At 39.2% G+C, this 12564-nt stretch overlaps 1 protein-coding gene across 1 annotated transcript; it reads left to right on the forward strand.

Moving 5' to 3' along the window:
• The first annotated feature begins 1304 nt into the window (after positions 1-1304).
• nmt1a (N-myristoyltransferase 1a) lies at positions 1305-12173 on the forward strand. Its single transcript, XM_027161075.2, has 12 exons — positions 1305-1527; positions 5052-5151; positions 5271-5415; positions 5791-5909; positions 6258-6349; positions 6736-6852; positions 7649-7819; positions 8183-8291; positions 8659-8829; positions 9750-9917; positions 10176-10313; positions 11082-12173. Exons 1-12 carry the CDS (start codon positions 1418-1420, stop codon positions 11100-11102), a joined length of 1461 nt encoding a protein of 486 aa, XP_027016876.1. The 5' UTR covers positions 1305-1417; the 3' UTR covers positions 11103-12173.
• Positions 12174-12564: the final 391 nt, after the last annotated feature.

The following is a 12564-nucleotide window of genomic DNA, read 5'->3' on the forward strand; positions in this document are numbered from 1 at the left end:
TGTGCTATGTTTCCACAGCTGTAAAATTTTTATTTCTACCAACTTTGTGTAACAGATGTTGGGTAAAGCCTATACATTTTATGTGTATATTGAATTACATATACAATGTAAATACTGTATATGTACCTAGATGCTTGACATTGACTTTTTTTTAAATAACATTTTTAAATGGCATTTTGATTAAATAATAGCCGATCTGGACAAACACTAGGTACTAATATAAGGGTTTATATATTTATATCATGCATTAATCACATGCTGGTCAGACTTGTAATATTTTGAAATAATTGTAGTTGAAGATGCATGTTTACATTTTATAAACTGTAAGATTTTATAACCTAATGTTTGTTTCTGAGATTTTGTTTGTGTGAGAAAGAACTCTGAAATAAGGTAATTCGGGGATGTAGGAATGTGCCATTTACGGATGAGTTGATCTAAAATGCTGAAAAATTACACATCCTTTATGTTAGAATGATATATGTTACTTTTTATTTAATTAAGACTTTCAGGAAAGTTAGGTGCAGACACAGCAAACAACATGTGTGTTGAAAAAATGGCAATTTTAGACACAATGCAAGTATAAATCAAACTGATTTTATATTTACTTAAACAAATTTTATAACAAAAACTATGCTAAGTATAATACTACATGTGTTCATCGAATAGGATTGGATTAAATCATTTAAGTGATAAAGCAATGACCTTAAACCTCAAGGAGTCGAAAAATTGCACTCTGATGAACCGAGCAGATCTGACTCACTAAAAGAGCCAACTCTTTGAGCTCCTGGAGTTTTTTCCTTCTTTTAATTCTGTGTAAAATTGTTAGGCTCAGCCTATCTGTGTACATCTACTTAAACAGGGTCAAACCGATAACTTTGGTCAGCTCTGGAGGCTAAAAACGTGCATAAATCTAAAGAGTCTGCTCTTCTTGGCAAGCCGAGCCTCTATGATTCTGACTCACTGAAAATAATTTCCGTCTGTTAAGGGCAACGGTTGAGTTAAGAACCATTTGGCGCCACCGTGTGGCCAGTACAATACTTACAATTGTAATATCAAAGTGATCCATTCTAAGTTACAACAATTAGTGTTGTTAGAGTGTTGTTGTTTCTTTATAGTGTTGTAAGAAAAGTCCCTAATACTATTTTATGGCAAAACCATGGTCAGCTAGTGCAGCAGAGATGGAGCAAGTTGCTAGCATCTAAAGCTAAACGATTAGCTAGGTGCTGCTGCACTACATAAACAAGGACGGCACTATAAAATTGAAAGCACTCGTTTGCTTTTGTGAAAGAAAACGTTTAACCTAGAATAGAAGTAACCCCATGACTACATCCCCCACAATGCCTTGACACGTATCCACCAATAGGAATCGGAAAGGGTTGGAGTTTTCACAGGCGAGTTCTTCACTTCCTCGTTAATCATGGCGGATGAGAATGAGACAGCACCGAAGCAGGAGAAAGAAGCGGAGCTAGACGAGGACCACGGACATTGTAGCGACTGCGAAAATGAAGAGCATCATTTCGATGATGGGTGAGAATATATACTCGTCTGTGGCTTGATTAGAAATGTAATAACTCGTGATCCGCACCCTTAAAGTCTAGGGCCCTTGCATGGCTAGGTCAAAGGAGGCGACAATTATAGGAATTCGCCCACTAGTTGCACCTTATTGGTGCTTTTCTTTTATTGACAGCCGGTATTCAACGGTTATTGGATGAAACGGGCTGACGAGGGCGGGGCTTAGCGCATTGATTCGGCTAGGTCCTGTTCAAGCTAACGTGGTTTACTGTCTGTCACGGCAACATAACCGGTGTTTTTCTGCACTATCTCACGCTATTGCTGTTCAAACTAACGTGCGTTCCTGCACTCTAAGTTAATCTTTGGATTGCTATCTATATTGTCTTATAAATCTCTGAAACCATACAAGCAAGTCGGACAAGTTCTTAGCCTTAGTTGAGGAGCATAAACCAGCCTGACTATATAACGCCGTGTCCCAAATACCCACATGCTCCCTCGATGATTTAAAGGTAGACTCATAGGGCTGCACTAGGATAGCGTCACTACGTTGCACACTTCGAGAAGTCCACTACTAGATTAGAGTGGCGTTTGAGACGCGGCCGAGTGTCCCTTTTACTTCACTGTCAGCCAGTTATTATATTAATAATCGTTTCTGCAATTAGAAAACACAAAATACACGTGTCTCAAACTCGGTATAATTATATAACTAAACCATTTGACGCTTGTTAATAAAATGCTATATAATCTGCATAGCTCTTTATTTTGCTAATCTCCATGCTAGGTAGCTAAAGCTTTAGCTAGTTTGAAGGAACAGACGTTAAAGCTAGCTGCTGTAACCACCAACACATTTATTAATAATTAGTAGCACGTTTTTTTTTACAACGTGTTTATTATTAAATCGCTTTTTTGTGTAATTTATTTTTAAGAAATCAGTTGTGAATCGAATCGAGGCAGCAGTCAACAAGCTAATATGTGCAAGCTAATCTTTGTAAACCGTGTATTACATGTAACAGTAGTAAAATAGCACCGTTGTACTTTCACATTTAATACCTCAGAATTCTATATTATAATCATATATACTTCTAAAAGTCTGGAAGTAATTATAGTCTTTGTTTAACTAGCTGTTAAGATTGAGAAAATTAAGTTTGAACTGTTTTGTATTTGTTTATGCTGATTGTATTGTAGGGTTTGAAATGTTCACCTTGTCTAACAAAAAAAAATATACCTTTACATTATACAACAAATATTTGTAGATACCCTTCCATCACACTAGGATGAAGTTTTTCCTCAAAGTGTTGCCACAAAAATCATGAGTGTCAACATCTGTGTAAGATGTAACACGACAGAGTCTCTGTGCACAAAGCAAGCCTTATGAAGGCATGGCGTGTTAAGGTTGGAGTGGAAGAGCCATGACCGTAACTCCACTGGGGTGACTTGGAACACTGATTCTACCCTAGACCTCACCTGACATCCAAGTCTGATCTCACTAATGCTCTTATTGCTAAATAAACTCGCATTCCCACAGCCACTCTCCGAAATCTATTGGAAAAACTTCCCAGAAGACCAAGAGTGGAGGTTAATTCAACAGCAGAAGGAAAAATATGGAACGAGGGCTTTAAAAAGTGTAATACGTATTTGCACCTTCGTTATAAACCTAAAAGTACATCATCGTCATAACTGTTAAAAAATAAAAGATCGATATTTTTGACCTTTGCAGTCAAAAAATCTACTGTTTAAGTGTTACACTTCAGCCCAGGCTACACATACAGTATGAGATGACAAGAAAAGTACGTTTTATACCAATGGGCTGTTTAGTACATTGTAAACTGTACATTGAGAGATTCTGATAGAACACAGTTCTAGGACGATATTTACATCCTTTTGGACATAAAGTATATCTCATCAGTATTTCCCATTTCTTGTTGTTATAAGCTGAAGCCAGAAAGAGTCTGCGAGTCAAGGCCGCATTGCAGCACCGTTTAGCCCAAAATAGATTGTTTTGTTTAGTTCTCATTAACAAAGCCATGGTTAATGATCAAGTCAGGGACTTGCAGTGATACCAGAGGTAGTAATGTAAAAGGCATGCGATTAAAATTACCAACAGATTAAATAACAGTAGTTGAACGTACAGCGAAAAGGGATTTCAGTGCCATCTGTATGCACAGAGAATAAAAATGTTGTATGAGGGAGGGGTCCACAGTGATGGGGTTTAGGAAATCTTTGAGTAGTCAAAATCAACAAATAAGGAAGTACAGCTACTGGATGAAGGTACTTTGTTGGGTAAAAAACGAACAAGCATTTTCAATCTTTTATTTGTGATGAGGTAATACACCACAACTAACAGTAACATCTGTCATGTACAGTAGGTCTCAGTAAACACAGAGCAGAAACTGTGTATTATATACAATATAGAATCCACTACATGCGAACAGATCCTACATACTTCTCTTGTCTATTGAAAAAGAAAGCCATTTGGGATTCAGCCACACTCTGCCTGAACAAAGCAGCACACACTCATGCTGTCACGACTCATGTTTGCAGCACAGTAGCGTTTATTCAGCCAGGAAAGGCGGGGGTTGTGGTTGGTTTTCTTTTCAGCGGTGGACAGGGCTAGAATCACGTCGAACACACAGCACACACGCTTTTTACCCTGCCGCTAATGAGACATGTCATCAGTCTCGTCCCACATTAACACACTGCGTTCTGTGCCTCCACCTCGCTCCCATACTCTGGAGTGTAATAGGATTAACTGCTGCTCCTTAGTAAGTACTGAGTGACCACTGTGTGCTGACGTTAACCCATATTAGCTCAGCTCAGATAGTTGGAATGTTTTAATAATAATTTCAAACTTTTCATGTATTTAAAACACAGTAGAAAATCTGTTAGTCACCAAAAAGCATTTCTATGAAATAATAAACTCTGTAGCGTGAAAATAACCACAGCATTTTTCTGTCTGAGGGAGTTGTTCTTTAATTGAAAAAAAAAAATTTAATTGTTTGCAAATTGTTGTGGTATCGCAGGAACAAAACACCCTTGGGATGGTAATGGTAACTTATTAACTAATCTGTTTTGTTGTGTCTCTTACCCATCATAAAAAGTGTAAATTCATATTTACTTTTATTGCTTTTAACCTTTTTTTACTTTTAACGACATTATAAAGTTAGAAATAGAAACTAAAAGCTTTTACATAGATTATCTTCGAGCTTGAAATGATTGAAGTTACTTTCATTCATAAAGTAAAACCTATGAACTTTAAATGAAATTTCTTCTAAGAGATGTGTGTGAGGGGGAGTGTGTGTGTGTGTGTGAGGGTGTGTGTGTGTGTGTGTGTGTGAGGAGGATTGCGTGCGTGCGTGTGTGAGGAGGAGTGCATGCATGTGTGTGTGAAGCGGAGTGTGTAAGGGCATAAACACCGTATATATAAAGCCATTGATTAATGCTGTCTTTGGACAAATAACATGTATGGTGTTTTTTTTTTTCGGATTGTCCCTGAATATTTGCATATGTTCTAAACCTAAAAGTACTGTCCTGGTTTACAGAGAAAAGGGGGACACAGGGGCCAAGAAGAAGAAAAAGAAACAGAAGAAAAAGAAGGACAAATCTGGAGTAAAAGACTCAACCCAAGACCAGCTGGCCAAAGTGAGAAAACCGTTCCTTCTTTTTATATCCTTGATGTATTGCATGTTTTTTTTGGACACTCTCAGTTCTTATGTAACTAAGTCTCTCTTTTTCCTTTTTTCCACTCCTTCATTTTCTAGGTAAACTCTCTCCCTGCCGATAAGCTTCAGGAGATTCAGAAAGCCATCGAGCTCTTCTCAGTGGGACCAGGACCAGCCAAGACCATGGAAGAGGCTTCACGCCGTAGCTACCAGTTCTGGGACACTCAGCCTGTCCCTAAGCTAGGTACACCCCAGTACACCCCAGTATACCCCAGTACACCCCAGTACACCCCAGTACCTCTGTACATTCCAGTACACCCCAGTACCTCTGTACACCCCAGTACCTCTGTACACCCCAGTACAAATCAGAGACTAAAGAAAATTCTCAGAGACAATGAAAGAATGTCTCTAGTATTAGAAAACTTTAGATTGATGGGCTTTATATTATACAATTTTAGATGAGTTACTGCCCTATTACATCGTCCAGGGTGAAAAGTATGACGTGTCATACTTCAATCTTGATAGTTGCTCTAATACGAGAGAAATAAAACAATGTTACAGGAAAATTTAGTTTTTTGTGGATCGTGTTCTGTTCCTTACTTTTTGTTTCCCTGTACAGGAGAGATGGTGACAACGCACGGCTGCATCGAGCCTGATAAAGATAACATCCGAGAGGAGCCGTACAGCCTTCCTCAGGGTTTCATCTGGGATACACTGGACCTCGGCAACCCCGCTGTGGTGAGACAGACACACACACACACACACACACGCAGAATTATTCATACTCAAATCAGTTCCCAGGCTTTGGGAGTCTGTTCAGAGGAGCTGTGATGACGTTTTGAATGTGGTCTGATTTGAAAGTCAGATTCTTTATTTTTAAATTTTTTTCCAAACACTCTCATCCATGAAAAGTGAAGACTGTGCAGTTAAACACCATTCTGCCATGACACTGACTCCAACTAGCAATATTATTTAAAATCATAGTGCTGCACATCAGTCAGTGAGTCTAATGATTTATGAGAAATCATTTCTAAAGTGATGAAAGGATTGTTGGATTGGTTTTTGTTCTCTCCTGCTGCTCCTCAGCTAAAGGAGCTGTACACTCTGCTGAACGAGAACTACGTGGAGGATGATGACAACATGTTCCGCTTCGACTATTCGCCCGAGTTCCTGCTTTGGTATGTGCATCATCGTACACCCCTTTCCAACAACACTGAGCATTTTCCACTGGTTTCTTATTTAAAAAACTCCTATCAGTGAAGAAACAAATGAGGACAGAAAACAGGACGCCGAATACACAATGACACTTTTAGATTGATATAGAAAATCAAATCTGCATAAATACGCATTGCAGACTCAAGGAGGACACCTTTGCTCTGATGCTCTCGTGCAGTGGAATAGATTTGAATTGAATCGTGGGAAGCTGCACCATTTAATCGGAAAAGTGCAACGAAGCTTCTGCTTGCTCAGGGCTTCATCATTGACCTGGCTGTGTAAAGCAAGAATGATTTACACATCTTGCTTTATCTCTCTCTCTCTCTCTCTCTCTCTTTTTCTCACTCAGGGCTCTACGTCCTCCAGGCTGGTTGCCACAGTGGCACTGTGGCGTGAGAGTCAACTCCAATCATAAACTCGTGGGCTTCATCAGTGCCATCCCAGCCACCATCTGTATCTATGACATGTAAGCTCTCTCTCTCTCTCTCTCTCTCTCTCTCTCTCTCTCTCTCTCTCTCTCTCTCTCTCTCAGCATGGCTGATTTATTGGAAGTCTGAAACTCTAATAAATCCCAGATACACTCTGGTGTTTGTGTCATATAGAAGAACTTCTTTCATGTGAACGACTAAACTTATGGTAGAAAGGCATTTTGGTTGGAATTGGCTTCAAATCACACGATTTAGAAGTAAAGTTAGGCCATTCTTAAAAATATTTTGGTTTGCAGTAAAGTTTTTTTCAAGTTTCAATGTAAAAAAAAGTACAATTTTAGTGATGGTGATTACGTAGGTATGAATTTAAACAAATTAGCATATCGTGACGTCACTGACTGGGTCTTCAACCCGTGCCTTCGGGCGCATCATTGCAAACCTTATTTTGATGCTGGACACAGTTTATCCAGAACTTCGTGCCAAGTTAAAGCGGTGTCGAGCTGTTTTAATGAATTTTTTAAGATGTTTTATAGTTGTTTGAACAGAAAAAAAAAGGTCGGTCTTAACGCAAATTTACAACCGGCAAGTCGGTTGGACTTAAAGCAAAAAAAAAAAAAAAATTGAGTCGGTCCTAAATTGACAGGGTCTGTCGGGTTACGGCAAACAAGAATATTTTTAAGGATGGCGTTGTATATAATTTTTTTTTTAATTATCATTGCCATTAGTGTAAATATCGTCCAAAACAACTCGGTTGAAATAGCGGCTTTGTAGTTTAATAGATGCAGTGAAAAGCTCCATATTCTGTTGTGTTCTGCATCATCTCTCCTTCCCCAGAGAGAAGAAGATGGTGGAGATTAATTTCCTGTGTGTGCACAAAAAGCTGCGTTCCAAACGCGTGGCTCCGGTGCTGATCCGAGAGATCACCAGACGGGTCAACCTGCAGGGCATCTTCCAGGCTGTCTATACTGCCGGGGTGGTACTGCCCAAACCTGTGGGGACCTGCAGGTAACCTACACACACAATCACTCACACAAGCATTCAGACCAAATGCAAAACTAACTAGGGAAAACCTTCATATTCCATCTTTTTTCTTGCTTTTATTGACTTTTTTTTAGGTGAATGTGTACCTGTAAAGTCAAAAACCTTGGTCTTGTGGGGATTTTGTTTGCATTCTAAAAGTTCCAGGTGAAATCAGCCTGAATCACATGCTTCATACCTGTAGTTTTTTTTGTTTTCCTTTTTTTTTTGCAGGTTGTTTTGTTTAATGATCCAAAGACTTTTTCCTTTTCTTAGTTAAATTCTTCAATCCGATGGTTAACTCTGCTTGCTTGGATGGAAAATAAAGACACATATATGCGTTGTGTGTAGATACTGGCACCGATCTCTGAACCCACGGAAGCTGATTGAAGTGAAGTTTTCACACCTGAGTCGGAACATGACTATGCAACGCACTATGAAGCTCTACCGGCTGCCAGAGGTACACACCGACCCTAAACCTCTTCTTTTACTTCTAGCTTTTACCACCCCAATTATAAAACTCCCTACTTCACCACGCAGTTTAATAATCTGGCACTACTATAATCTGTGATGAAATTGATGTGAATCAAAAACTTGTTAACCAAAAGATACTGTTACGTGTTAAGGTGTAAAAATAACTGTGAAGAGAGTGGTTGTGTCCCACATCACACAGTTGTCACATTAATAAATGTACATGCTTGTATTAGTGGTTGAGAACATGAACAAACATATCTCAGATGTTTTATCTCTAGTTCATTTTTCATTTAAGTTTAATATAATATTAATATTCATTTCATGTCGATTCTACCTCCTGTCCATGTCCCTAGGCCCCGAAGACCGGAGGCTTGAGGCCGATGACGGTGAAGGACGTCCCGGCTGTGCACCGCCTGCTGCATGAATACCTCCGTCAGTTCAACCTGGCTCCACACATGAGCATGGAGGAGGTGAAGCACTGGCTCCTGCCCCAGGAGAACATCATCGACACTTACCTGGTGGAGGTAGGCCACCTGCACAGCCCCAACACATACTAAACACATAGACCTGTATTCATGAAAAATTTTTGTACAGTGATTTTCTCCTAGTGATGAAATTCTAAGAAATGTAATGTAATGTAGAAATGATTCGACGTAAGATTAAAGAGAAGATCCTAGTAAAGATAAAAGTTCTTCACGAAGCATCTTAACCCTTAAAAGAGCTCATAAGGTCAATAAGTGTTAGAAGTAGTGAGGAGGACTTTTAAGAAGCTTAAGATGGCTAAAAGGTGAAGAGGGAGAAGAAATGTGTTGTATACAATATTTAATAATTGTGAGTTAATAAGATGATACAGTTTTGATCGTGTAGGGATCATTTTTCTGGCCAATCATATTAGAGAAAACATTAATTCATAAAGCGCATATATATATATATATATATATATATATATATATATATATATATATATATATATGCTGCTATGACATTTAGAGATAACATATAACTAACATATAATTTGATATTTCTGTGCTGTGTCAGACATTTTGACATTTATAACATACAGATGATCAGTCACGAACGTCAATATGATCAGTCACGAACGTAATCCCTACACGATATAGACTCCAATATCTTAACACAGAGACAAAGTGAAGGTTTATAATAGACAACCAATCACAGTCTTCAACAGAGTGTGTCATACCTAGTAACAGGGTTAAGCCCCGCCTCCTATCTGAGGTAAAAGTTGTATTTTGCTTGCGCTGAGTTGCTCTGTTTGGTCCTGAATCACTTTTTATGTATTCCCCACCTTTATTATTCACCAGTCTTATCTATTCTTCTTTTTTTAAGAGGTGTTTTGAAACCTGCCCTGAGATAAAACACTTTTTGTGTCAAATAACGTTTTCATTAAACCTAACTGGAAACTGCCTGCTCCTGATTGGTCCAGACTCCTGAGGGGAAGGTGACCGACTTCCTGAGTTTTTACACCTTGCCGTCCACCATCATGAACCACCCGGTGCACCGCAGTCTGAAGGCGGCGTATTCCTTCTACAACGTGCACACCACCACACCGCTGTTAGACCTGATGGGAGACGCACTCATCTTAGCCAAATCGGTCAGTGTGTGTGGGTGTGGGGGTGTGTGTGTGTGTGTGTGTGTGTGTGTGTGTGTGTGAGAGAGAGAGAGAGAGAGAGAGAGAAAGAGAAAGAGAAAGAGAGAGTGTGTGCGTGCGTGTGTGTGCCTGTGTTTGTCTGTGGGGGGGTTTCTGTGTTTGTGTATGTGTGCACGTGTGAGTGTGTGTGAGTTCAGCAGTTTCATTCCATCTCTCCTTCTCCCTCATTTTGCCTCTCACATCATCTCTCTCCTCCCGCAGAAAGGATTTGACGTTTTTAATGCACTGGACCTGATGGAGAACAAGACGTTTCTGGAGAAGCTGAAGTTTGGTATCGGAGACGGGAATCTACAGTATTATCTGTACAATTGGAAATGCCCCAGCATGGGCGCTGAGAAAGTATGGCTCCTTCTCATAACACTATACTGTATATACAATGTTAACATCTTACCAGAAAGTGTATTTAATATGATAGATCTGCTTTAGTTCCTGATCTCATGTCTTGGTTTTCACTGCAGGAGAACGCTAATATTTACATATTTTCGGTGTAAGAGCTCTACATCAGACTATGCTGCTGAGACTAAACACAAACTCACACACAAATAAAACACCAGACAACCAGTCGTCAAACGAATCAGGAAGGCTGAGGACATGTTTTGAGCTAATCGATATTAATAGAGCTCCTGGAAGCTCCTCCCACATCTCATGTTATTTTATATCATGTGTAGTAATAGTTGCCTTGACTCGCTTGAAAGAAAAATTAGCATCGATTTTACATTTTACAAATAATTCTAAAAGTAATTATAGCCCAACCCTTACCATAACGCTTAACTCCTAACCCTATCCATCGAAACGGCTGCTACATCCGGTTAGTAAAAAAGCATTAGTGCTCCATTTGAGACGATATAATCCTTTATACACGAGACGCTTGAGTACATCAAGCATGTAAATGCATGGTGGGTCCTACATCGTTTAGGATGCAGCTCTAGTGTCCAGATCTCCTGGCAGATCTGATATTTAAGATTAAATGTCTTACCACTTTTGACACAGAGACATCACTGTGAATAAAGATTTTTCTGTGGACGGCTGTGTGTATTTTTCTGTGTAATGCCATGTTTTGATTAAATGGATTTTGCTTAGTCTGATTGTTTCTTCACACTTTCGCAGGTGGGTTTAGTACTGCAGTGATCCTCTTGACTCATCAAAGCCCTTCCTTGCGTCAAAGCGAAGCCAAGAACTGACGTCATGCACTGACCACCTGACTGATGCTCCAGAGGGACTTCCAGGTTTAGGAAGAAAAGCCACCGACCGCAACCACCCCCCCCTTTTTTTCTTCTTTTTCCCCCCTTTTTTTTATAAATATAAAAACTCTTGGACCTGCACTACTGCTGGCAGACTGTCTTTTCCTTTTCTTTCTCTTTTTTCTGCTTTTCTCTAACTCCATTTCTTTTTAATCTCAGCTTCTTCTTCTCCTTTTACTTATATCCTCCCTCAGCACTCGGATCTGAAGCCACCATAATTAATTTCGATCATGCACGATCGTTTGCGCTGCGATTGCGTATTGTGTTGTGATGCGAGTGTGGATATGTGCTGAGAAACAGCAGCTCGTCCTTCATGCTGTCTCCGACGATGCTCGCTTTCGCAGTGAAGAGGCTCAATCCAGTCTCTCTCTCTCTCTCTCTCTCTCTCTCTCTCTCACACACCTCCCGTCCATAACTTACTGTAGGTGTATTTTTTTCTTCAAAAACAAAAAAAGTCATCGTAACTAAACAAACAAAAAAAAAAACACAAGAAAATGCTTGCAACAGAGAAAAAACAACAAAGATGACGATAAAACCCCAGAATGGACATTACAAGGGCTGCTGTCAGCAATTTTCTCCTTTAATCACCATGAAAGTATCACTGATTTACTGATATCATATATAGTCTAAGGAAGAGATTATTATTTTTTTTTTATTTTACTCCTGTGCTTTAATTTTATATTTTTTTCCTATTTGATGGATCGCTGCTTTATCAGTAACTGACTGCCTGTGATTTCACTGTAATGCCAACAGAGAAGCCCTGTGTAAATACACAAAGACGCAAATAATACCTAACATAAAAAAGAAAAGAAAATCACAGCTCAGAGTCCAGACTGTGGACACGGACTAATGATTAATCCTAAACGGTTCGAATGCTGAATAACGAGTGTGTCGGGAAGGTGGAGACGCATCAGGGGTTATGTTCGGGTTGAAATAAATATTTAAACGCAGAGATGAATACAGTGTGGGTTTGTTTTGTTTTTTTTCTTTGTTTGTTTTTTTTGTTTTTTGTTTTTATATGAAGAGGTTATATACGGTTTAAGTTTAAGTCAAATCTAATTCTAATCCTCATAAAGGCATTACATTTTCTGCTGCACAAAGACGACCGTACAGCATACAGAGTGATCACGCGTCTGGAAACAAGCTGTACGAAACGGTGCGCTATTCTTACAGTGTGGTTCAGTGTTTTTAAATACAGGAAGTATTGAATTTAAAAAAGCCATAGTGTTTAATCGACACAGTTAAACCTAGAGTATTAGAGGTTTGGCGTTAGTATGAGGGAACCCGTAGTGGTGATGACTTAACCGACTGTGTTAGGAGAAAAGAAACATCTTTTGCTTTTCATGATT

This window comes from Tachysurus fulvidraco, chromosome 15 (assembly GCF_022655615.1).
Source record: "Tachysurus fulvidraco isolate hzauxx_2018 chromosome 15, HZAU_PFXX_2.0, whole genome shotgun sequence".
NCBI classification, from domain to species: Eukaryota; Metazoa; Chordata; class Actinopteri; order Siluriformes; family Bagridae; genus Tachysurus; species Tachysurus fulvidraco.